The 27433-nt window shown below is 41.0% G+C and overlaps 1 protein-coding gene and 1 long non-coding RNA gene across 2 annotated transcripts in view; both read right to left on the minus strand.

The window, feature by feature from the left end:
* Nucleotides 1-3217: 3217 nt before the first annotated feature.
* LOC306670323 lies at nt 3218-9957 on the minus strand. The gene is made up of 3 exons (XR_013766379.1): nt 7946-9957; nt 4907-5027; nt 3218-3551 (listed from the first exon to the last, which is right to left on the minus strand). It is a non-coding gene; the product is annotated as an uncharacterized lncRNA (long non-coding RNA).
* Nucleotides 9958-21335: 11378 nt separating this feature from the next.
* PIK3CB (phosphatidylinositol-4,5-bisphosphate 3-kinase catalytic subunit beta) overlaps nt 21336-27433 on the minus strand; it is a gene marked incomplete at its 5' end in the record, with an annotated part of 87526 nt that continues 81428 nt past the window's right edge. Inside the window, 3 exon segments of the mRNA XM_079155013.1 lie at nt 21336-22852; nt 23646-23778; nt 24896-25041. Coding sequence (XP_079011139.1) covers nt 22715-22852; nt 23646-23778; nt 24896-25041 — 417 coding nt within the window. The 3' untranslated portion in view covers nt 21336-22714.

Genomic DNA, 27433 nt, shown 5'->3' on the forward strand with positions numbered 1-27433 from the left:
GAAAACTAACTCTGGCATACATGGAGTGTAAATCCATACGACCTATTGTCAATACAACAGAAGGCCTGCAAAATGTAAATGTGCAAACTGGACATTTAGGAATTGCACCTGTATTCTCTAAGGCAAAAGCATACAGGTGCAAAGATATTATTTACTGAAGCAGTCTGTAAGAGCAAAACACTTGAAAGCAACCTAAATATCTGATAACAGATAGAAAAATTGGGATAAGAGATCCTAGTTCACTTACCTGAGACAAGAATTGGGGCAAATATACAAGGCTAGAACCAATCCCTCTAGCAAAAGCATTTTACGGATATTTGGCTTTTGGGTAGTAAAATCTACTTCCAACCATGTTAATATTAGTACAAACAAACATCACCACATCCAGATTTAATTGCATTCATCCAACAGTAAAGATAATCAGCTAATCAAATTAGACCTTGAACATACAATATGTTTAATAATAAATATACCAATATAATAAAAATACTTTTTTTGGACTATGCCATAGACTGAATTATAACCACCTCCAAATTCATTTGTTAAGCCCTAACCCCCCTACTGGAGATAGGGTCTTTAAAGGAAGTGATTAAGATTAAATGAGGTCATAAGCATATAGTCCTGAACTGCCAGACACGGTGGCACACACCTGTAATCCAGGCTCGGGAGGAGGATCTCAAGTTCAAATCCAAGCTCAGCAACTTAGTGAGGCCCTAAGCAACTCAGTGAGAGTAAATAAAGTATATAAAAGGGCTGGGGATGTGACTCAGTGGTTAAGTTCAATTCCTGGTACCAAAAGAAAATAAATAAATAAAAAGAATATAGCCCTGAACCAATAGCTAGTTCCTTCATAAGAGTGAAAGAATCACCAGAGCGCTCTCCATGTGAGGACACAGCAAGATGGCAGCTGTGGACAGCCAGGCAGGCAGGGAGGCCTCCCAGTTACTGAATGCTGGCACCCTGATGTTGGACTTCCTGGTCTCCAGAACTATGAGAAAAACTTATGTTGCTTAGTCACCCAACTAAGGCTCCGATATTTTCTCATAGCAGCCTGATCAGACCCATACAGACAGACTGCTTGTCAGTCCTTGGAGTGATAAACTTTTTCATCATGGAAGAGATAATGCTGCTCATTTGGACATGAGGTTAAAGCATTCAGCAAAAAACTCTCAAGAGGATTTAAATACATCGGAAATTCAGAAAACAATGAAAAGGATGTGCTTATTAATCCATAGCCAATAAAGACAGCCATGAGGGAACTGCACAAGCTGCACAAACCACCAGTGGTTGTACAGATGGGCTGGAAGACCCTGAAGCACAAGAAATAGGGGGCCACTTTATCATTCAACCAGCATGCTTGATTTGGGGCCAGGGGAACAGTGACATCAAACTGTTTGCTCAGCCCAACGTTACATTTCTCTGAATTCTTTAATTTGGTGATGTGATCTTCCTCCATCACCTCTGACTATCAATTCCTGCCTAAGATCACAGACACAAGAAGAGGCTGCCTCACCAATCCATTTTGTACTAACCTGGAAATAAAATTTTAAAAGAGGGGGATCTTCATTTACTTCCTTTTTCCCTCAAATACTATGTCCTGTTAATTCTTCCTCCTTAATGTATCCCCACTTCAGCCATGTTTATCTATATCCAGACTACTCTCTCATGTGGCCTAGAGGTGGCCGGCTTGCTGGCTTCCCTGAGTTCCTTTCTTTCATTTGAATCTATTTTCCATACTTTGTCTACAGTGTTTTTTAAACATTTTTTTTTCTTTGTTTGGTACCACGGATTGAACCCAGAGGTGTTTAACCACTGAACCACATCTCCAACCCCCACCCCCACCCCCCACCTTTTTTTTTTTTTTTTCTTTTCTTTTTTATTTTGAGACAGGGGCTTGCTGAGTTGCTGAGGCTGGCTTTGACCTTGTGATCCTCCTGCCTCAGCCTCCCAAGCCACTGGGATTATAGTCATGTACCACCATGCCCAACTGTACATTTTTTTAAAAGATGTCACCGCCATGTTTGAAAACCTCTAAAACAGCCCATTGATTCAGACCATTCTCCTTCTAAAACAGCCCATTGATTCAGACCATTCTCCTTCAAGGCTCTGTATAATCAGACATTCTCTAGCTTTAGTTTCTTCCCACTCCCAGTATGCTTTGGCCAGCTCTTCTCCACTGAGCACCTTTAAGATACCTCCTTCTCTGTTCTGGCCCACGTTTTAGACTTTCTCCTACGATTATGGTATAGTTTTCTTCTAGAAAGCATTCCTCATGCCTGTATATGGATTGAGTCAGGACTCTTCTATCAACTCTGGTCACCAATGATGCCACCATTGTAAGCACCTATCTTGCTTTATTGAAATTGATTCTTTATTCTGTGACCTTCCCGTCTTCTATCCCCAGTGACAACTTCACATTTGACCTTGAAGCCCAAAACCTGGCTGGCCTTGAATATCACTGTTGCCCTTTAGCATGGCGAACTTTCAGGCACTCAGTCTAGCATCCAACAAATACTGGCTAAAGGAAGGATGGTTATCTTGTTCTATCACTGAGAACCAAAGTAAAAGGGACATTTCAAAACATGTTTTTGGGTGTCTTTACCTATCCCAGGAAGATACCAAATGTGCTGTGAAATGTGACATCATAAACACAGGGATTTTAAAGATACTGTCCCACTGTAGAATTCAAGCAGGGACAGGTGAGGGCCTTTCACCCGGTGCAGACAGGAGCTACGGATTAGGAGAGAGGCAACTTCATGAACTGTCTAAGCAGTCAACAAAGTGCTTTGTTACAACAAAATAAAACAGCACTCCAGCAATTCTGGGTGCCTAAAGGCAAGGAGATTTAAAAAAAAAAAAAAAGTGGGATCTGTTGAGCGAAAAGGAGGGAAAACACAGCTCACAACTTCTAGTGTCTTCATATAAGAGGAGAGAAGAGGGTCCACTAGAGATGTAGGAAGGCGCATTTCAGAGAGCAGAGAAAAAGATTTAACATGATGAAGGGCAACTGAAATGAGGTGAGACTAAGTTAAGTCCTTCTTGTACTAAAGATGGAAACCCCGAGAAACTGTCCAGGCCTAGGGTGGGAAATCAGAGACGAGTAGGTCCTTGCTTGCTGAACACTAGTGTTGGCCTGTGCTCTCCCTGCAGGTGTCCTTGCTGCATCCTTTCCCTTCAAAAGCACCCCAACCGTTTACCAAAGCACTCCTTGCCCACCATCTCCTCCTCTCTGAGGTTTCTCTGGTTCCACAGGCAGTGCTAATTGCTCTCTCTACATTACACATTTCCTCTCTCAGAGGGAATCATTCCTTTATTCTGGGCAGGGAGCCTGAAGCACTTGGTCTTACTCCCTTAACAAGGCCTCAGCGCTCCATCTTCAGAGGGCGTACCCCAAGCCTTATTCGGACAACCCCTGCCCTGGACAAAATTGCCTTCCTGTAAGTGGAGGTACTCGAGCAGAAGAAAGGATAGTGAATTCATTCCATTCGCAGGCATGGAAAGATATGCACACGTGCGCTAAAATACATGGCACCAGAATGTCGAAACAGCATCTTCAAAACAGCAAAACATGGGGAAAAATGTCCATCAGTAGAATGGATCGATTGTGGCACAGTCACAGAACGGAACCCTAGACAGCAGTGCAAATGAATACACCAGAGGCACATATGAACAATCTTACAAACACAACGACAAATAAGTTATAAAAAAGGCATACTGTGAAGTCCCATTTATACAAAAGGTCAACACTAATATACATTGTCAGAAATCAGGACAGCAGGAAGGAAAGGACTGAAAGGGGAAGGACGGGGGTTCTGAGATTATGCCTGTAATCCCAGCATCTTGGGAGGCTTTGGCAGGAGGGCACAAGTTCAAAGCCAGCCTCAGCAGTTTAGTGAGGTCCTAAGCACATCAGTGAGACCCTGTTTCAAAAAACAAAACAACAAACAAACAAAAACCCCCACCTGGTCCATAGGTACATATTATGTTATTCATTTACTCGGGTTATGCTCTTTCTTGACCTGGGTGGTAGGTTCACTTGACAATGCTCTGGCCTGTACACTAATAATGCTCAGAACTGTGTGCTTATCCAGGTATGAATGTCATATTGATTAAAAGGTTTATTTTTAACATAAATCTCATGTATTTTCCTATTTGTTCTTTGCAGTGCCAAGAATCAAACCCAGGGCCTCACGCATGCTAGGTAAGCATTCTACCACTGAACTGCCCACACCCAGCCCTTAACACAAACTTTGGAAGAGCAGAAGGAATGAGAGACAAAATGAGGTAATGTTAAATTGTCTTTGTTAAAAATATACTGTTCTAATTTTTATCAATGTACTTAAAATAAGAAAAAAGTCTAGCCAAATTGGATAGCCATGAATGAGCCAGTAGGGCAGATCCACATGGGGGAGACCACGGGATCCAGGACTAGGGAAGACAGTCTGGTTGTACAGTGGCCAGGAGACTGTTGCCATGGGCGTGGGTGGGTGAGCCCAGGGTCTGGAGAGCTCACCAATTTCCAGAAGGTGTGAGGAAGTGTGAGAAAGTTGGACGGAACACAGTGACCTTTGAGGTCAAGGTTTCAGAGGTGAAGAACTAAGTAAACGGAGAGGGACGCCCAGGTAACATGGCTAGAAAATCACCATCTATGAAAGGTCCAGGAACTGTAGTGTAAGAATATGTGAACCATAGATTCTAAAATGCCAGGACAATGCTAGGTTGTGGGGTGGAGGGAACATGAGGTAGGGTATTATTTCTTCATCAGTATAGAAAAGCAACTAGAAGTTTGGTGTTAAGCCACCAGCAGGAGTCTCAAGGATTAAGGGCTGGCGCACAAGATGGAGGGGGAAATGGTCAGTGGGACCCTAAGAGAATAATCAGAAGACTTTAACGCTACATAGCACACCTGCTGTGATCCCTGCCTTCCTCTGCCAAGTATCAGAGCTGCTTGAATAATCATCTGACTCCTCTCTCTGGATTTCAGTTTTGACAAGGATATCAGAATTGCATCTTACTCATTTATATCTCTGGAAGCACATTAATTAAAAAAATTTTGTAGTTGTAGGTGGATACAATACCTTTAATTAATTAATTAACTAATTAATTTAATGTGTTGCTGACGATCAAACCCAGTGCCTCATATGTGCTAGGCAAGTGCTCTACCACTGAACCACAACCCCAGCCTCCCAAAGCATCTTTTAAAACATCTGGTCCATAAGTACATATTATGTTATTCATGTACTCCTAAGCTTCTTCCACAGGGACTGAGGTTTGCTAATAAAATATTTACTATACGATTTATAAATCAGGACCAGGAAAAAAGTAAATTACAATGGAAAGCCAGTTGGGGGATTTAAGAAAGTAAACGTGCAGACAGATTTCCTACAAGTGGTTTTTGAATTGGATTGTGACCCACGCTTTCCCATCCCCTCACATAGAGACACGCTTGGGGAAGCATTCAGATTCCAATGGCAATCAAAATGATTCTTGTCCTTTTCAATTTAAATAGTATATTAACTTCCCCAAGTTCTCTAATATGCAGATGCTAATTTCAAAATTCTGTGGCAAAACAGGGTATTCTGCATCCTAGGTGAAGCACACCCACAGCCATGGCAAGTATTTTAATCAATTTCAAAGAATTGTATGTATCACTCCATTTCAGGGAATCTGCCTTTGCTTCCTTGTTCATAAAAACTGCAGGCTCACTTCTCTCTTTTCAATTAAAATGAGACTGAAACCGTTTCCATGTGGCAAAACCAAAATAAAACCAAAACACCACCTAGATAAAATAAGTTTCTCATAAAGATGAGATTACAGGATATAAGAAACCCAAGAAATAGACATAATAGTAAAATGAGTAATGTGTCTCTTTATGGGAAATCCCAAAGCTAATAAAGAGAAGGTTAATTACAATAAAATGATCCCTGTAATGTACTTGTCTAACTTGATTGCTTCAGTCTTGGTATAAATTCTTCTCCAATACCCTAAAGTGAATTCCAATTTCTCCAGCAATCATTACAAGAGGATTCTGCCCTGCTTTTCTTGCATCTTTCTGTAACTGCACTTATTTCACTCAAAAGAAAGTTAAAGATATGATGCTTGTCCCTGTATTTTTTTCTGCCTCATATTTAAAATGTGAATGCTGTTAACTGTCAAGTAAGGACAATTCATATAATTCTGTATGTATGTAATAAACACTCTGATGATTACAAGAAACAAAATAAGGCACTAGGGTTGTAGCTCATAGGTGGAGTGCTTGCCTAGCAGTGCAAGGTTCTGGGTTTGATCCCCAGCACTGGAAAAAATACAAAGAGAAAAGAAAAACCAAATATGAAATGAGAGACTTTAGCTTGTTGCCAACAGAAAATAGTTTGTAGCCCAAATAACATTTTAGAGGTAAAATCTAAAGAGAACAATCCCAAAACCATTTTCCCACATGCTTTTTCAGATGAGACAATCCAGGACTAGACAAAATGGAGAGTGACTGGAATTAAGCTCCAAGTTCAAGGTCTCTGCTGACCACTATGGGAGCAGTTAGACCCTTGAACAGTCGCTAGCGCAAATTGAGACATGTCATATGGTCAAACACTGACCAGATTGAAGACAATATAGGGGGGATCATTTCAATATATTAATATTTTAATTTGATCACATATGGAAATAAATGTCTTTTATATATTGGGTTAAACAGAGTATGTTCAACAGAATATGTTTTATATATTGGGTTAAACATAATATTTCTTTTTGCCTTTTAATGTGGGTAGTAGGAAAATTTTAATTACATATGTGGTTTAAGTAAAATTTCTACTGGACAATGCTGTTCTACACTCATGTCAGAATTTTTTGGACTCGGACCTTGGTTTTCGGACTTGATTCCCATGTTGAAGCTCAGAAAATGATACCCCAAAACATGTCACTTTGAACTTCAAAGTGTGCACCTGGGGAGCAGCAAATGTAGGGAAGGGCTTCTCTCTGAAGATCCCTTATTTACACAAAGAGTAGAGACTAGATCCACCAAAAGGGACCCTGGTATTCCCTCTCCTGCGATGCTTGTGGGAAATATGCGTGCCTTTCCTTCTGATAATTTACCCACTGCCGGTTCATTTCCAGACGCAAGTACTCCAAAGGGGAAAGAGAAGGTTCTTTGACCTCTACACCTATAAATAAGAATCATACCCTATCTCAAGGTTGTAAAGAGAGTGGGATTTGTCTTTAAATATAAGGTATGATGGCTTTCTTAGCCCAAATTTAACAGCTTGTTCTGGAAGTATCAGATTTCGCAGGGTACAACTGAGTCGGCTAAAAGGGTCTTTTCAATTCTTGCGCGTCTGGCTCCTCCCCTGTGTCCCAAAGGTGCTGGAGACCCATAGGCCACTTCACCCGGACTCCGCAGAGGTGCAGGAAGCAGCCAAAGCTGGGACGGCTGCTGCAGGTACGCGGCTCTGGCTCTGGGTCGCAGGCTCCCCGGGCCTGGAGCGCTGGGACTAGAGCGCGGCGGTGGCTGCTGCCCGCTGCTCCGCCGCCAGCTCTGCAGGTGGATTGGCTGCGCTCCACCGCGGTCTTCCCCGCCCCGCGGCTGCCCTGCGCCCGCTCCGCCCGCGGCTACCATGGCAACCGAACGCCGCGCGTGCCTGCCTTGGGGCACTCCAAGAGGGATCCCAGCCCTCCGCTTCCCAGGGCACCTGCGGTCACCCTCCACGAGCCGAGGCCTGAGCGGGGTCCCTGTCTCCATCCCTTCAGTGACGCGGGGTTTTTGCGTGGGGGTTGACACAACTCCACCCCAGACAACAAACGGCGGTGGCGTCCTTCCTAGAGGGCGACGCTGGCCCGGATTCGCTCGCCTCCCTTCAAACCCCAGGGACCGGCTCCTGCAATCGGCCGGCTGCACTTCTCCACTCGCCCCACAAGGCGGGAAGCTCAAGGGACCACCAGCCACTCGTCTCACCTGCGGCCGTTTGCTGCAGGGTCCTGGTCCCCGCGCCTGGCAGCCCCGAGTTGGACGGGCTGAAGCAGGCTGCGCGAGAGGCCTTCCTTTCCAGTAACCACGGATCCCCTCAGTCGCAGCTGCGTATTCGGGAGGCCCCTTGCACTTAAAGGTGATCCAGCCCTGGAATTGGCCAACCTTTCAAAGTGGGGCCGAGGAGGGTGCTTAAGGGCAGTAAGTGGGGTGTAGGGTGGGAAGTCCGGGGAACTAGAGATCTTCAAAGCCTGGTCAGCCCTGCTACGTCGCTTTTGCCCCTGGTGCCCGCCACACTTGTTCCTGTGTCATTTTGCTGGTCATTAGTGGTTGCTCTTCCAAGATGACGTTCATATTACTGCAGAGGGACTCTGGGTTGCACAACAGTCCTGTAACAGGAGTTAACTGGAGGAAAAAAAAAATGCCCCATACCGCAGGTAGTTGGCATAAAATTAGATGAAAGCTAATAAAAACGCAGTGCTGGAAAATTATTATTTATTGGACCAGAAAAGAAAGGATAGAGAAAGTAAGTTAATTATCAGTTGTCATGAAAGCCCAAATGAGTCCAAGTATAGATGTAAGACAACGTGAGTAATGGTAGGGACTTCCTATTAGTTGAGGAAACAGGAATTCTACTGGATGATTGTAGGCACATAAGGGTTGGAATTACTCTCATTACAGTCTATGAAATTAAGTAGAAAAGTTCAAGTAGTTAAGTAGTTCATATCCATGTCACCCTGTTTTACGGGAACTTTTCTTAATATTAACTGCTTCACACTAGCACACATTTGTTATGCTTAGTGTCTCTTCCAATAGAAATAAATCCACTCTTCAGGGATCATTTCAACCACTTGCTAGAGTAAATCTTAGAAATTACCAAAGGATTTTCATCTTATTCCTTTCCTGACACCTTTTCTTATTCTGTTACCTTTGGTCTTCTTCTATGGTAAACACTTGCATACCTATTAATTTTTTCTCTTGCTGTGAATATTTTTATCTGAAATGCATGTTATCATCTTTGTTGCCCTTGGAAGCAGAACACATAGAGGTTCTCAAGTATTCTTTGATTGAATATTTTCTATATTATATGTTAATAAACATTATTTATATATTCATGCAAAAAAAATCATTGGGCCAAGGATGTAGCTCAGTTGGTAAAGTGCTTGCCTAGCACGTGTGCAGGAGACCCTGGGTTTCATCCCCAACACAGCAAAAAAAAAAAAAAGTAAAAATAAAATAAATTCAAAATCATTATACCTTAATATATATTTTTAGAATGTGCTCTACCAGGGATGCTCTACTACTGAGTTATATCCTCAGCCCTTTTTATTTTTATTTTGAGACAAGTTCTTACTATAAAAGTGTCCAGGATGATCTTGAACTTAAGATCCCCCTGCCTCAGTCTCCTCAGTGGCTGGGATTACAGACTTGCACCACAATGCCTGGCTAAGAATGTACTTCTAAAAATGTAAATTTTCCACTTATTGTTTTCTGCTTTAAATTACTAAACAATTTTTTAAAAATGTATCACTTTAAGATATAAATAACCTTAAAAAGAGCAGTTTTTCTTATTATCTATTATTTAAAAAGTTATGTGAAGTCATCTTTAGACTTTGGTTTGTGACAAATTATTTGGTTAAATAGTACTTACGTTTATTTGGTATAAATTATGCAGTTACGTCAAAGTTAGTGTTACCTTTAAAAGTCTTTGTAGCTGTTGTTAGCTTGGAAATGACACATCCTGGAAGCTATAATGAGATAATCTTACTGATTCTGAAACATCCAAGGACTTGGTTTCTCCTTTATTTGGCTATTCCTTTAGGGTAGTTCCTCCTTTTGCTGATTTGCTTCTTTGTTTTTCATCTCTTCCTCATGGAATATTTTGCTGAGAATGTTCTGTAATGCCGACTTTCTTCTTGTAAATTCTTTTACTTTTTGTTTATCATGGAAGGATTTTATTTCGCCATCAAATCTGAAGGTATGTTTTGCTGGGTATAAGATTCTTGGTTGGCATCCATTTTCTTTCGGGGCTTGAAAAATGTTGTTCCAGGCCTTCCTAGCTTTTAGGGTCTGGGTTGAAAAATCTCCTGATATCCATATTGGTTTCCCTCTGAATGTAATTTGATGTTTTTTCTCTCACAGCCTTTAAAATTCTGTCTTCATTTTGTATGTTAAGTATTTTCATTATAATGTGCCTTGGTGGGGGTCTGTTGTAATTTTGTATATTTGGAGTCCTATGAGCCTCTTGTATTTGATTGTCCATTTCATTCTTCAGATTTGGGAAATTTTCTGATATTATTTCATTGAATAGATTGTTCATTCCTTTGGTTTGTTTCTCTAAGCCTTCCTCAATCCCAATAATTCTTAAATTTGGCCTTTTCATGATATCCCACAGTTCTTGTAGATTCTGTTCATGATTTCTTACCATCTTCTCTGTTTGGTCAACTTTGTTTTCAAGATTACATATTTTGTCTTCAGTGTCTGCGGTTCTGTTTTCCAGGTGTTCTGTTCTATTGGTTATGCTTTCTATGGAGTTCTTAATTTGGTTTATTGTTTCCTTCATTTCAAGGATTTCTGTCTGGTTTTCTTCAGTATCTCTAACTCTTTATTGAAATGATCTTTTGCTTCCCGTTGAACTGTTGAGTGGTGCAATCATTCAAAGTCTGCATTTGCTCTTTCATCTCATCATTTGCTTCTCTAATCATTTAAATTATGTACATTCTGAACTCCCTTTCTGACATTTCTTCTGCCATGCTGTCATTGGATTTTATTGCTATACCATCTAGGTTTGTTTGGGACATTTTCTTCCCTTGTTTTCTCACATTGCTCAGGTATCTGCTCCTCTAGTATTGAAACTCTGAGATATTGCAGATTTCCTCTATTGACTAATAGTGTCTCTGTAGATATCCAATAACTCACCTCCTAGCCTTCAGTAGCCTGAGGTCTTGGAGGAACTTGATAATGTGGTGCTCCACAAGGAAGCTGCCCCTCTAGGGGTGGTGGCCTTCAGGTGGGGTATATTCCCTGTTAGTGGGCAGAGGCGCCTCTACTTGTTGACCAATGGTCAACCAAAGGGGGACTAGACTGCAGACTGGGGCATGTCTGATCTGGGCCTGTGTCTCTGGTTCTCCTGCCCTGGTGGAAAAGCCTTGCCCAACGGGGAAGACTCACCAGGGGGAAATTTCGCTGGGCAGCTCTCCTCTGAGCAGTTCCCTTCGGTCCAGAACTACCACCTGGACTGGGAAGCCCTCCTCTGTGATGTTCCCAGGGGTCCTGACCCACCGCCTGGGCTGGAGAGCCTGGCCCTGTGAGGGACTCCCTCGCTGAGCGGCCCTCTTCTTCTATGTTCCCTGGGGACCAGAGCTACCACCTGGGCCTTGAACCCTCATTTGCGTCGAAGCCTCTCGCTGTGCGGCCCTCCTCTCCAATAGTCCTGGTTGTCTGGGTTCACGGCTCCAGCAGGGGAGTCTCACAGGGCCACTCTACTCCACGAAGTTCCCTGCATTCCAGGACTACTGACCTGTCCAGGGAGCCTAGCTCAGTGGGAGAGACTGACTCACCCGCGGCTCGGGGTTGGCCCGGAGTTGGCCCGGAGTCTCTCAATACCTCCTCTTCTTGACTCCCGAGTCCTGCCAAAGGGCCTCCAGCCTCCTGTAGGTGTCTCAGGAAGGGAGCCCCCCTTCAGATGATGATGGCCACGCCCTCAGGAATAATTCAAAATGCCTGCACCAGCCTCCAAAGAAGCTGGGGGGCCCCAGCGAGGGTGTGCTGAGTCAGCACAGAGGTAAGTGCGGTGTCCCTCAGCAGTAGGGGAGCAGGCAGGCAGGCTCCACGATGGCGTCTGATCTTGGCTTGGGGGTTGGGCGGGCTCTGCATTTTGATTCACTGTACACAAGTGGGATACAACTTTTAATTTCTATGCTTGTGTATAATATAGATTCACACCACTCATGTAATCATACATGTACATAGGGTAATAATGTCTGTCTCAGTTCACTATCTTTCCTTCCTCCACCGCTCCCACCCCATTTCCCTCTACACAATCCAAAGTTCCCCTGTCCTTCTCTTACTCCCCACTGCCACCCCCCATTATGTATCATCATCCACTTATCAAAGAAAACATAAAACATTCAGTCTTTGGTTTTTGGGGATTGGCTTATTTCACTTAGCATAATATTCTCTGACTCCATCCATTTACCAGCAAATGACATAATTTTATTCTTCTTATTGGCTGAGTAGTACTCCATTGTATGTACATATACCAGTTTCTTTATCCATTCATCTATTGAAGGGCATTTAGGTTGGTTCCATGGTTTAGCTATTGTGAATTGAGCAGCTATGAACATTACTGTGACTGTGTCACTGTAGTATGCTGATTTTTAAGTCCTTTGGGTATAAATCAAGGAGTGGGATAGCTGGGTCAAATGGTGGGTTCATTCCAAGTTTTCTGAGGAATCTCCATACTGCTTTCCAGAGTGGCTGCACCAATTTGCAACTCCATCAGCAATGTATGAGTGTGCCTTTTTCCCCACATCCATGCCAACACTTAGTTGTTTGTGTTCTTGATAATAGCCATTCTAATTGGAGTTAGATGAAATCTTAGGGTGGTTTTAATTTGCATTTCTCTAATTACTAGAGATGATGAGCACTTTTTCATATATTTGTTGATTACCTTTCTATCTTCTCTGAAGTGTCTGCCCATTTCCTTAGCCCATTTATTGATTGGGTTTTTTGTATTTTGGGTGTAAAGTTTTTTAAGTTCTTTATAAACTTTGAAGATGAGTGCTCTGTCTGAAGTGTGCATGGAAAAGATTTTCTCGATTTTCTCCCACTCTGTAGGCTCTCTTTTCACATTATTGATTGTTACCTTTGTTGAGAAAAGCTTTTTAGTTTGAATCTATCCCATTTATTGATTCCTGCTTTTATTTCTTGTGCATTCTTGTGTCATGTTAAGGAAGTCTGGTCCTAAGTCAATGTGATGGAGATTGGGGCCTACTTTTTCTTCTGTTTGGTGGGGGGTCTCTTAGATCCTTGATCTATTTTGAGTTGAGTTTTGTACAGGGTGAACGATAAGGGTTTAATTTCATTTTACTGCATATGGACTTCCAGTTTGCCAGCTATCTTTTCTCCATTGTGTTTCTGGTACCTTTGTCTAGTATGAGATGACTGTAATTATGTGGGTTTCTCTGTGTCTTCTATTATGCACCATTGGTCTACCTGTCTATTTTGGTGCCAATACCATGCTGTTTTTGTTACTATTGCCCTATAGTAGAGTTTAAGTTCAGGTATTGCGATACCTCCTGCATCACTCTTCCTGCCCAGGATTGCTTTGGCTATTCTGGGTCTTTTGTTCTTCCAGATGAATTTTATGATTGCTTTCTCTATTTCTATGAGGAATGTCATTGGGATTTTAATTGGAATTGCATTAAATCTGTATAGTGCATTTGGATGTATGGGCATTTTGACAATATTAATTCTGCCTATCCAAGAACATGAGAGATCTTTCCATCTTCTAAGGTTTTCTTTATTTCTTTAGTGTTCTATAGTTTTCATTGTAGAGGTCTTTCATCTCTTTTGTTAGATTGATTCCCAAGCATTTTATTTTATTTTTGGGGGGCTATTATGAATGGACTCATTTTCCTAATTTCTCTTTCAGAGGATTCGTCACTTATGAATAGAAATGCATTAGATTTATGCATGTTGATTTTATATCCTACTTTTCTGAATTATTGATTAGTTCTAGAAATCTTCTGGTGGAGATTTTTGGATCCTCTAAATATAGAATCATGTCATCAGCAAATAGTGATAGTTTGAGTTCTTCTTTTCCTACTTGTATCCCCTTAATTTCTTTGGTCTGTCTAATTGCTCTGGCTAGTATTTCAAGCATGACATTGAATAGAAGTGGTGAAAGAGGGCATCCCTGTCTTGTTCCTTTTTTTTTTTTTTTTTTTTTTTTTTGCAGTGCTGGGGATTGAACCCAAGGCCTTGTGCTTGTGAGACAAGCACTCTACCAACTGACCCATATCCCCAGCCCTTGTTCCAATTTTTAGAGGGAATGCTTTCAGTTTTTCTTCACTTAGAATGATGTTGGTCATGGGCTTAGCATGAATAGCCTTTACAATATTGAGATATGCTACTACTATTCCTATTTTTTCTAGTGTTTTGAGCATGAAGGGATGTTGTATTTTGTCAAATGCTTTCTCTGCATTTATTGAAATAATCATGTGATTCTTAACCTTGTCTATTGATGTGATGAATTACATTTATTGATTTCCAGATTTGAACCAACCGTGCATTCCCAGGACGAACCCCACTTGATTGTGGTCCACTAGCTTCTTGATATGTTTTTTTATGCGATTTGCCAGAATTTTGTTAAGGATTTTTGCATCTATGTTCATCAGAGATGCTGGTCCAAAGTTTTCTTTCCTTGACGTGTCTTTGTTGATTTTGGTATCAAGAGTGATACTAGCTTCATAGAAGGAGTCTGAAAGGGTTCCCTCCTTTTCTATTTCATGGAGTACTTCGAGGAGTATTGGTACAAGTTCTTCTTTGAAGGTCTTGTAGAACTCAGCTGAGAACCCATCTGGTCCTGGGCTTTTCTTTAAGGCTTTTAATGGCTTTTTCTATTTCATTGCCTGAGAATTGACCTGTTTAAATTGTGTATGCTCTCCTGATTCAGTTGGGGAGGATCATGTGTCTCTAGAAATTTGTCGATGTCTTTGAGATGTTATATTTTGTTAGAGTATAGTTTTTTTGTTTTGTTTTGTTTTGTTTTCAGAATCTCTATCTCTATTGAAATGATCTTTTGCTTCGGGCGGTCACTCTTTTAACTTTTTGTTGGAGTGATCATTCATTGCCTGCATTTGCTCTCCTATCTCATCCTTTGCTTCACAGATCATTTTAATTATGTACATTCTGAACTCCTTTTCTGACCTTTCTTCTACCATGCTGTCATTGGATTCTATTAATATAGAATCTTGGTTTGTTTGGAACACTTTCTTCCCTTGTTTTTTCATGTTGTTCATGTATCTTCCCCTCTAACAGTGGGAATCTAGGGTATTGCAGTTTCCCCCCATAGGCTTATAGTGACCCTGCAGGTTTCCTAAAACTCTTAAGGGGGAGATCAATAATAGCAGCACCCAGTACAGACAATATGCAGCCCTAAACCAAATAGTCCCTATGAAGATGTTAACAGGGTTGTCATAAAAAAACAGAGAGGATGAGTTCAATTATTATTTGCAGCATAACCAACAGATTTGCAATGAGGTCTACAGTTTCTAATGGTGGACAAAGAGGATGGGGAGGGGTGTAGGATGTAACTAGGGATGTAATGGGACAAGAAAAGATATATAGAAGTTCTAGATCATAGGAAGAGTGAAAATGTAATCAGAAGAATTTGGTTGTTAGCATGAGAAAAGGGAGAAAGAGATTCTGAGGAAACAGGTAAACAAAAGGAAAATAGAGCGAGAAAAATAAATAAAAACTTAAACATGTTTTCAAAAAGGAGAAAAGAATCTACTCTATAAGTCATATACTATTCAAACCTCCTACTCTTCAGTAGCCTGATGCATGAGAGGTATCTGACAATGAGCTTCCAGTCTCCAGCAGGAGTTGCCTCACCTAAAGATGGCAGCTTCTGCTTCCAGGATAATCCAAGATGGCTATACTGACTTCCAAACGGTGTTGGCAAATGGGGAGCTGCAGGGTGGGGTGAGGACGCTGAGTCCATGTGGGGCGTGGTTGGTCAGGTCAGGGGTCCTGCAGGTCCTGGCTCTTGTCCCAAAATGGTTGCAGCCACATGTAACCAAACCTGTGGGTACTTGACAATGAACTTCAGTCAACAGTGGGCAGCAGGCAATCTGCTGGTGGTCTGCAGGCTAACAGCAGACAATTGGCAAGTGGACTTTGGATAGTGGGTGATGAGTAGGTGAAAGGTAATTGATGGGCAGGCAAAAGGCAGGCAAACGGGTAAATGGTGGTTGATAAGCATCAGTCAGTGAACAATCCACTCAAAAAGTAAGTGATATTCTGGCAGACGGGGGTGATCGTGGTGGACATATGGGGATCAATGAGCAGCAAAGACTGCCTCACAAACAGATTTTCCTCTGCTTGAAACCCAAATTACAGAACGACAAGGAACGCAGCCTCCCTCTAGTCCACCATCTTGGATCTCTCCTTTGTATTAGCTTCTGTCAGATGAGAGGTGCTACTTAACCCAGGAAAACCAATTTCTTGTCATGAGGTTCTCAAATTACACAGTTAATGTTAATTTGGATAAGAAACCAACATGATAAAGGGCTTGTACTTACAAATTCTCAGATGAGGCTCAGTACTCTCACCACTTCTGTAGCTTGTTTTATGAGATGGGATTCTGCTGTTTTCCAGACTGATGTTGAATTCCTAAGTTCAAGTGATGCTCCCACCTAAGCCTCCCAAGTACCTGGAACTATAGGTGTGCACCACTGTGCCCCAGATGAGGTACAGATTTGAATGCAGGTCATAAGGTGATCTCAGGAAAGACAAGGAGGAAACTGTAGTACAATGGCCATGGAAAAAAGCAAATGGATGGTGTTAGCTCTTTATTACTGTAACAAAATACCAGAGATAATCAACTTATAAGCATTCATAAAGGTTTGTTTTGGCTCAGTTTTGGAGGTTTCAGTCCACATTTATTTGGCTTGTTGCTTTTGAGCCTGTGGTGAGGCAGAACATCATGGCAGGAGCATGTGAAGAAAAAGCAGTGTACCTTAAGACTGCTGGGAAGAAAGAGAGAGAGTCCTAATATCTCTTTAAGGGCACATCCCCAATGACCTAACTTCTTCCACTAGGCCTACCTCCTAAAGTTTCCACCACCAATAGCACCACAGACCACCCACCAAGTCTTCTATACATGGGCCTCTGGAGGACGTTCAAGATGCAAACTACAGCAGAGAGGATAAAATGAGTCAGCTGACTACAGATATCAGGTTTGTACCAATGGGAGACCTGGGAGATTGTGCAGAGCAGGTCATGGAGCTGTCCCATCTGAGGAGTGAGGGAGGAGCTGGGCTACTAATTCACAAACTCCTTTGTCAATAGTTGAAGGGTGTTCTGGGAGGGATTTATTCCCAAGCATTCCCCATGCATCCCTGAGGGGCCTGCAGCTGAAGAAAGCCCTCAAGCAGTCAGTCACCAGTGTTTACATGAAATGTGGGGACAGCAAATAGGAGCAGAAATGGGCCAGGAACATTTCCTTGCCCTTTTCTTGCAGTACTGGGAAAAGAACACAGGGCCTTGCATATGCTAAACAAGTGCTCTATTGTTGTGTTACACCAGCACTTTATTTATTTTTATTCTGAGACAGGGTCTTGCTAAGTTGCTCAGGCTGGCCTCAGCCTCCAGAGTTGCTGAGATTACAGACATGCTACTACATTATTTTTATTTTCTTTTTTATTTATTTTTTCCCTGGGTATTAAGCCCACCCAGGGCCTTGCGGTTGAACTATACTTCCATTCCCCTCTTATGTTTTTTATTCTGAAGAATTTTCTTAATTTGAAAAAATAAGTTTATATATGTACATGATTTTACAATTTATTGAGATCTCCTAAAGTGCCAAAGAATCTGTCTTAGGGAATTTAGGCTGATCCCCCCAAATTTTTACCTTGTTTTAGCATGCTGGAAGGACCAGCTAGGGAATTGTCAAATTGAATAGTCTTGTGGAAGAAGTATTGAGACTTAAATGATAGAATCCACAATTAAATTGAACCCCTGGGGTCTTGCAGGAGGAATGGATGGCATTCTTAGCAGAACTCAGAGATGTGAAGAAGAGAGAACCAGGTGTTTTTGTGGCATGTGGTGTAACTAAGACATTGCTGTAAAAGTGCTCTTCCACAGAGAAACCTAGAGACTGCAGAAATGGTATCTTCCTGAATTGGGTGAATTGTGAACAACGATTTGACACTGACTTGTAAGGCCCTCTAAAATTACTATGGGAACCACATAACAGTATTTTATTTGTTTGTTGACTAGTTAATGCAATGATATGCTTCAACTTCAGTTTGCATAAAAGGATATAATTTTTTTTTTCCTTATGCCTGACTGCTGGTCATCAAGAATTCATCCCAAAACAATACTTCTTACCAGTTTCTAGCATAGTGTAATGACTGTGAGAGATTTCCAGTACATAAGAAAATGAACCATTATTGAAAAGGTGTCTACAATTGCTATATCATCATGACCTTGGAACAAAGACGACACTATAAAACCAGTAAAAAGGTCTGCCAATCTTGTTCCAGGTGAAGGAGGCTTTTTGGTTTACTGGTAAGATATTTTTGGGTGGCTTCTTGCAAAATCTTCCTCACTGTGGTAGATTAGAAATTCCTGGAGGTCTCTCATGGCTGAGTTGCCTTCAAGAATGCTCAGTGACCCACTGGCAGGGACTGTTGACACAAAGTTCCTGAGTTCTAGTGTAGTATGATGGACTGGACAGGCAACAATCTGGTTTCTTATATACAGCCATTTTCCTAAATGGCAGCTGGTGAGGGTAGATATCATAAAGCAACTCTCAAAGACATAAGAATTTTTTCAACAGGACCTGCTGATCCAAAGGAGAGTAAGTGGTGGCAAAGTGTTTGACCTAAATGGCTTCCATGTGGTGCCTCAATCAGGGAAGGTGAAGGGTGGGTGGGAGATGGAAATTACATTTTATAGACCATAAGTTTGAATTTTGGAGTGGCATGTATATAGGTGTTTCAGAAAATTAAGCTAGAAATACTAGAAATCATTCCTATTTCTTAAATATTTTTAGTTGTAGATGGACGTAATACCTTTACTTATTTTTATGTGGTGTGGGGAGCCATTTATGACCAGCAATTAAAACCAGGCTTGGAGAGCTGTCAGACATGGAAATCTGGCTTCCAGGAACTGGCAATCATGAAGAGATTTTTACAGATTGCCTGAGTATGTGGCTTCCGTGCAGAGTGGCTCACCACCTGGAATATACTGGTCCTGCTGGGAGGACCCGCTAGAGCTAATGGTTCCCTTAACTCCACCCCATCCTTCCCTCACAGAAGCAGCTCCTCCTGGTACCCCTCGACCTGTACCACTATAAAGAGAAGGTGGGCTCCTCCATTTTTGTTACAGCCAGATCTTAGCATGGTTCAATCCGTCCACCCCCTTTGATTTAAAAAAGATAACTGTCTCCTGTGTTTATTCTATTAAATAAGTTTGTGATTAATCTACAGCTGGCTCATCCCTCTGATAGAAACTCCTTCCCTCACCCATGCCGAACATGGAAGAAACCTGATAATGTGGTGCTAAGGATTCAACCCCAGTGCCTCACAGGTGCTAGGCAAACACTCTACCCCTGAGCTACAGCTATAGCCCCGTATTCCTACTTCTTGATTAAATTATTTAAAACAAAAATGGCGACACACACACACACACACAGAATGCAGAGGAACCACTCCATGATCTGACTTTTCAATAATCTGCCAATTCCTGTAATCTATTGTAATATAACCTGTCATCCCCCAAGTATTACCACCAGGTCCCTTATGGCTAAGGAGCATTTGGTTGGGAGTATTGGAGAGTATATAACAAGTTTGAAGTCTTGCTTGACCTGTGTCATTTCAGGAGAAATTTGCACACAGGAAGGAAAAGATAGATTATGGACCTTTAGTAGCAAGCTGATGTTAAGATGGGATTCAAAGCATAGACATTTCCAATCAAAAAGAAAAAAAAAATTCTTGGGGTAAATACACGTGAAGGAAAATGGGAAGGGACCAGAGGTTGAGAAAGTGATAAGAAATAATTACTGATCTTGTCATGATCACAAAGCCCAGCCTTTTCTCACCTCTAGATCTGTATATGTGTTGTGCTTTCTGACTAGTCTGCTCTTCCCACTGCCTCTGTCCTAGACTTGAGGTCCCAGCTCAGAGGTCTTCCTCTCCAAGAAACCCTAGCCTTCCCCTCCTCAGAGGAGTCCATCCTCTGTAGTCAGGGCCACATATCATGATACTTCCCTGCTCTCCATCACATGAACCTATCTTTCACCCTCTGGAGACAAGTGGCTCCTCCATTACAGGCTGCCTGGCTGAGGTCAGGTGCTGACAGGGATAGGGGTAGGACAAGGCAGAACTAAAAAACCACAAGAAGGGCCTCCCCAGGGAGGAAACAAGGACAGAGCTCTCGATGGAGCTTTCCTTCCCAAGTTCTTCCCCTCAGCAGCCTTGAAGAGGGGGAAGAAGGGAAAGAGGTGAGTTTATAAGAATTGAGACTTAGCACATTTCTACCCCAGAAGTGAATGGGACAGTTATTAGTCCCATTTCATAAACTAGGAAGCTCAGACCCTGAGAAGGTAAAATAAATACCTTACTTGAGGGTCACAAAGGCTGAGATGGTTTACAAATACGAGCCCCTGAAACCCTCCTAAGCACAGGAGGTGAGCATTCAAGAACTACTTGTTCAACAAAGTAATCCTGTCTTCCATACCCAGGTAGACACAGATTCTGATCTCAAGTATGGAAATGAACAATTTGCAAAATACTCTTTTTAGGGACTTGGGAAAGGAAGGAAAGACAGGAAACGAATTATTTTGGGATAAGATTCATTGTTGTTCAGAGTACTCTAATCAAGGCATTCTTGTGCAAAAGGTTGCTCCTGTAGCCTGAAGTCCCATTCAGCCTGGAGTGGGCAATACTTCGGCCTCTACCTTCTTTCCTCAGTCTGAGACATGCAACTGAGCAAGTATGTAGGGCGTACCCTCAAAATGTTCAGCGGCTACTGAGCTACACTGTTCTGGTTATTCTGGGGTATGGTGGTGACAGTGTAGCAGAATGAGGGAGAGGAGGTCAAGAGCCATCCTGGGTCATTCTTTCCAAATGCTACTGAGTTGGGGCCTGTTGAGCGAAAAGTGGATTGGTTGATACTGGACAAAGATCTCTGTCTAGTTAACAAGCATGCCATTCTGCAGACTTACTCCAGGAACTCTAGAGTTCCAGCTTCGAGAATAGGGAGTTCAGAGGCCAACCCCTAGCCTCAGCTTAGTTATGTCCAAGAAACTGGCCTGCTTTGAGCTTCTGTCCTAGGGAAGAGGCTCTAAAGTAGCTGCAATCTGGCACTGGCTCAGGTGCCAAGTGTGAGGCATTCTCCCAGACCTTGGGGTACCTCCCAGGAATGGACATGTGATAAGGGCACCTCCTCACCACAGGCCCCCACCAGAGTATAGGAGTCCTCTCACACAGTGTCTGCTGAGGCTAAGCAGCACAGAGAAAAGCTGCAGAGAAGTCCTGAGCCTCAGCCTGCCCTTGAGGGTGGTGTGGCTACAGGACTGGTCATTTCTTGAAGTCCCAGTGGCAAGTTCCCAAGACCTGAAGCCTGTAAAGAAGAGGCCCACACATCCCAAGAACAGCTGAAACCAGCTCACCCATTTATTTGACTGAGAACATTAAGAAGGACAACAAATTTAAACAATCTTTAATAAAATGCCTATAGAAAACTCAGTCACAGGGCGAGCACTCAGTTGTCTTCCCCATCATTGAGGATTGAGAGCTCTCAAAATTCTTTGGAGAATGAGCAGTAGTTACGCTGGATGTTGCCAGTATTCAGAGCATCCATTTACACATTCAAACCAGTAGTTCCTATTGCACATATTAACATTATTTGCCACCTAGCACCCCATATATGGTACCTCAATGAATAAATTAAACATTTCCATGTGGCGAAACCATTTCAATTTGAATTAATATCTGTGGAAAAAAATCACATTAATACAAGTTTTAATAAATACAGTAAGAACGGCTGGTATTTTTACTAAAATACTGAATTTTAGGTCTGAAGTTTATTCCATAAATAGGTTCTTTTTCCTTTGCTTGCTTTCTTGGATACATTTACTCAAGTATTATGCTCTATGAAGTCAATTCTTTCATAAATACCATATAAAAACTGTATTAATATGTGCCTCATTACAGAAGCAGCTGGAAGAACTGGATCACACAGTTAACTGAAAAGTAACTTAGGAAAAAGCTCTGCTTTTTGTAAAACTTCAAAACACAGACTGAAGAATACCAAAGAAACATCTTTTTATATAGAACTCCCACTAGAAATTTTATAAATATATATATGCAGCATATTTATATATATATATATGTATATATATATATATTTGCCTCACCAGTAGATTTTCAGCAAGTCTGGTTGGAATGATGCTATCATAGTAAATAAATATTAACAAAAGAATTTATGAGTTTCCACAGGTTTAAAAGATTTCTTTTGAAAAATAATCATAAATTCAAGTTAATTTTATAGTTTACACAATTTAAAAAGGGAAGGAAGATACCTCTCTCTGAAGCCTTATTTGGAAAGTAAGAATAGTTCCCAGTCCCCAGGTGTGGAGAGTTGTTGCCTGACTGGTAACACTGGATCACAGCACTGGAAAAGAAGTATTTACACCTTTCTGGTAAAGTACCAAACACTTAAAAAAAAAAAAAAAAAATCAAACAATCCCTAGTAGCATTCCTTGGCGTGCAAAGTCAGCAGGAAATGATTATCCATAATGTTGACTCATACTCATGATGAGTCTTGGAAGCATTCAGAAAGCAGAGGGTGGTCATCAGGAATTTTTTCAGATTAGGTTTTGTGGGATGACATGTTCTTAATTTAACCGAGTTCCAAAATTTCATTCCCTTTATAACATCTCTGGCAGGGTCGTGTTCAGTTTAGTGCAAGTGCAAAACGAAAATGAAAACAAACAAATACATTAGGAGCAAAGGCTGATCGTTAAGATCTGTAGTCCTTCCGAACTGTGTGGGCCATCCAATTCACTTTAGTAGTCCAGCTTTCCCTGAGCGCCTCATCAAATTTTTGCTTAAATTGTTTGAGTGCTTCTTCTTCACTCTTCCCTAAGGCAAGAGAGTCCTAAAAATGAAAGGGAAAAATCTGATTTTATATCCTCATCTGAGGAGAGCAAACAGTAAATCCTGCAAGAGGTTGGCTTGGCCATGTCTTCCCCAGCTACCATCAGGCAGAGTACCTCATGTTTTTACTTAAATATTGTCTATCGGATGGTGAATGAATAAGGTAGTATAATAATATGACCTCACCAAAAGGTTTTTCGTTCATTTGTTTTGTTTTGGTACTGGGAACCGAACCCAGGCACACCTATATTCCCAGCCCTTTTTATTTTGTGAAAGGATCTCTATAAGTTGCTTAGGACCTCACCATATTACTGAGGCTGACCTTGAATCTACGATCGTCCTATCTCAGCCTTCTGAGCTGCTGGGCTTACAGGTGTGTGCCACCACACTTGGCCCACCAAAGGGTTTTTGAAGATGAAATTAATTTATAATCACTGCAAGATACTCAGGTACTTTTCCAGGAAGAGGACTCAAGGCAAGGAAAAGGCACATTGTTGAAAAGCAAGGTGCTGAACAGTTGCTACTCTCTGGTCTTCCAGAGTGTGGGTAGAAGGTCACTGCCCAGCACATCTTCTTAATGTCCCTTCTATTGATGGGAAAAGCATCTGGGTTTCAAGATCCGCTTTCAAAACTGCTCCTTCATGTGAACTTTTCAGATTCTTTTCCTCTTGGCTAAAGACCATCTCAGAGGAAAGGGCTTTGTTTCACCCCCTTTGGACATTTAAATGAAATGGACAGCTCTAACTGAGCTTCATGCCCACAAAGACCAACATGCAAGGAAAAGGGGTTTGTACCTTCAGGTACTGTATATCCTTAACGGAAGTAAGCTCAGGAAGCCCTGCAGTCAACATCAGTGCAAAGAGGGTGATGAAGAGATTCCCGTGTCGTCGTAAAATCAGATACGCATCTTCACAACACTGGCGGAACCTTCAGATGATGCAGCATATGAGCGGTGTTGCAGGGCAGAAGCACATTTCATAAAGGAAAGAACACATTGTTTAGGCTTTCTGCTGGAACTGGGACATTTCTACTGAAATAAAGGTTCAATGCTGATTTTTCCTTCTGGGAAAATTTTCCCAGGACTAAAATTTACATAAACCAAGTTTTCTAAAATCATGCATATCTCAAAAACAAAAACAAAAAAAACACAAAAGAACTAAATTGAAATTCTATGATAAAAGGCAATGTAACAATCCAGGCTTTTTACTTTCCATGAACATAAGAACTGATTATTCAACAAGTGATAACTATAATCTACGAGAATTTCTGAACATATTTCTGGGTTCTGCATATATGGTCTGACTCCAGAGACTAATCTCTTTACGTGTGCCATGCCTCCCCTATACCAGTGTCTATGCTTCTGCATTGCGCCTCCCTGTAATCTGCCTTCCCTTTCTCCTATTCAAGATGGTAATTCAAGAGGACCATCCATTCCGTGCCCCTTACTTTGTCAAAGAAAAAAATGGGACAGAAACTGGGATTGTGTCTGCAGAAATGCAGACAGAACTAGAAATGATAATAGCTATTATTTGTTAAGCAAATAATATACTTTGGTCATATGATAAATACCTCTAATCACAACAGCCATGAAATTTAATTACTTTTGTCCACATTTTGAGATTAAGGAAACAAGGGTAGAAAGACAAGTAAAGTGTTTTGGAACCCACAAAACACTTTGTCTTCTTCTAGAACCCAGACTTCCTTACTGCTCTCTACATACAATAAGAATAAAACCTGTAAAGCCTGTTCTCTCAGCATCTTACTGTCAAATATCTGAATAGCTTCAGAGAATTTTCTGAAATAGGTAAAAGATGGTATACTAAAACACAGTAACTTATTTCAAATTTCTATCATTCTGTCTCTTTCCTGAACATTTCTGAATTGGTACAAGGATCTGATGAGCAAACCCCTCCACCCCAAAGCCTCCTATTATTGAACTGAGTATCTCCCAGATTCATATATACCTCAGTTAGTAAATGCTACTCTGCTGGTCAGATGAGAAAGTGCCAGACATGTTTAGCTTTGACAGTAAGGCAATACTCACCTGCCAAACTTTTCTGTGTTTCCTGTTTTTCCTTGTTGAATGACATGAATGAAATCATAAGTAAGAATAAAAGGCACTCTCTCCCTTTTAATGCCAAATTTAGATTTAAAATTTCCAAGAATATGTCCAAAGTCAATGTGGAAGAGCTGAAAAGCAAATGCAATTTATCTCTCATTTTTCTAGAGAAAAGCAAGAAAAGCAAGATCTTTGCAGTCCTTGATTCCCACATATTACACCCACCCATAGAGCCCAGTGGACCACTTGGGAAGAGTATTTCTAATACTCAGGTCTTTCATACTCAATAAGAACACTGATTTTAAAACTGCATACGCCCAATGGGAAAGGAGAATCTTTAAGAAGAAAAATTCAAACAAATAATAAACACATCTGATTTTTAAAAAGCAAAATAGTTCTGCAAAACAAAACAAAAAGAGTACAAACATGCCCCACTACCTCCCTTACCCTGCGTGCTACCACTCAGAGGTACTTTCTCCCCACTCTGCACATGCTTTCCCTGGTATCTGCCTCCATTTTTCTAAACATTATTTTTATACTTATTTTTTACTTTCTAATTTTAGATTACTATTCTTATGGAAAGTAAAGATTTAGTACTCTATGCTAACAAAATATCACATAATACAACACACTGTCATAGATTCTGTTAAACTGGCATTCAGTGTTTTTTGGGGTTTTGTTTTTACAGCACTGGGTATTGAACTGAGGGGTACTCTACTGACAAGCAGATCCACTGCCACCCCAAGATTAGAGCAGAGATCCTGCTGCTGAGAAATATACCTGAACCAAACAACAGTGAATCTCGCCCTGCACATAACCTAGCTTCAACTGAGCCTTAACATTACTCCAACTCGGAACACTTGAGGAGACAAAAACCCCAAACCAGCAACAAGGACCCAAGGAGGAATAATCAGAGGAACCTCAGATCCCACCCCTTGACATCTACTTATATATCAAAAATAAGAAGTACCAGAACAAATAAGATAATTACACACAAAAGGGCACATGTAAAAAAAGAGAAGATAAATCCATCTAAATTGATGCACAAGTCCAAGACCTTTAAAAGAAAACATAAGGAACAGGCAAACAAATCTCCCCTCAAAATTCACAATCTCCCAACAAAAGATCCCACTGATATGGAAGTGGATGAAATCCTAGAGAAAGCTTATAAAAAAACTAATTATTAAAATGTTCAATGAGAGAATGGGGTTGTGGTTCAGTGGTAGAGCCTAACGTGTGAGGCACTGGGTTCAATTCTCAGTACTGCATATAAATAAATGAATAAAAATAAAGGTCTATCAACATCTAAAAAATTATTAAAGTAAAATAAAATAAAATAATGAAGTAAAAGAAGATCTAAGGAATGAATGAATACAGCAAATACAGGAGATGAAAGACCACTTTAATAAAGAAATATAAACAGAGAAAAGAAACCAGTGATTAGAAACCAATAGAAATGAAAGACACAATCAATCCAATTAAAAATGCACTTGAAAGAATCAATAACAGATTAGACTGCATAGAAAAGAGAACCTCACCCTTGAAGACAGGGTATATGAACTTGAGTACATAAAATGCAATATAGGGAGACATTTACAGAACATGATCAGAATATACAAAAACTCTGGGACAACATCGAAAGACCAAACCAGAGAACTGTTGAGATGGAAGAGAACAGGGAAATAAAAGCTCAAGGCATTAAGAACAGTTTCAATGAGACAGAGAAAACTTTTCCCATTTCAGAAATGAGATAGATATCTACACATAGGAGGCTTACAGGACCCCCAGACAGACCAATTCAAATGAGAAGCTCTTTAAGACATATCATAATCAAAATGCCTAATTTTAAAAATAAGGAAAGAATATTAAAAGCTGAAAGAGAGAAACAGCAGGTCACATTTAGAGACAAACCAATAAGGCTCACTTCTGATTTCTCAATTCAGACCCAAAATTCAAGAAGGGCTGAAATGAGATATTCCAAGCTCTAAAAGAAACCAACTGCCAGCCAAAATCACTATACTCAGCAAAGTTCAGTCTCAAATCCAAGGGGAGAATAAAAACTTTACAAGACAAGAATAAACTAAAATAATTCATGATCACAAAGCCAGCACTACAAAGGATACGCAATGATAAACTGAACACAGAGGAACCCAAAAATAAATCCAAAAGCTCCCAAATAGAGGAAGATCAACAGAGAAGTAATAGAAGAATCAAGAAGTAATAGTAAGAATCAAGATAGTATTGAATATAGCAAAAAATCAAAATAGCAGGAAACCAAAAACACATACTGTCCTAATACTGAATGAATGTTAATGGTCTAAACTTCCCAATTTAAAGACACAGATTAGCAAAATGGATCAAAAACAAGATCCAACTATAAGCTGTTTATAAGAGACTCATCTAATAGGCAAAGGCACCTACAGGCTGAAGGCAAAAGGATGGAAAAAAATATTCTACACAGACACTGTAAAGAAGCAGGAGAAGCTATTCTCATATCTGACAAAGCATATTTCAAGCAAATAT

The sequence above is a fragment of the Sciurus vulgaris genome (assembly GCF_902686455.1).
Source record: "Sciurus vulgaris genome assembly, chromosome: 10".
Classification (NCBI taxonomy): Eukaryota; Metazoa; Chordata; class Mammalia; order Rodentia; family Sciuridae; genus Sciurus; species Sciurus vulgaris.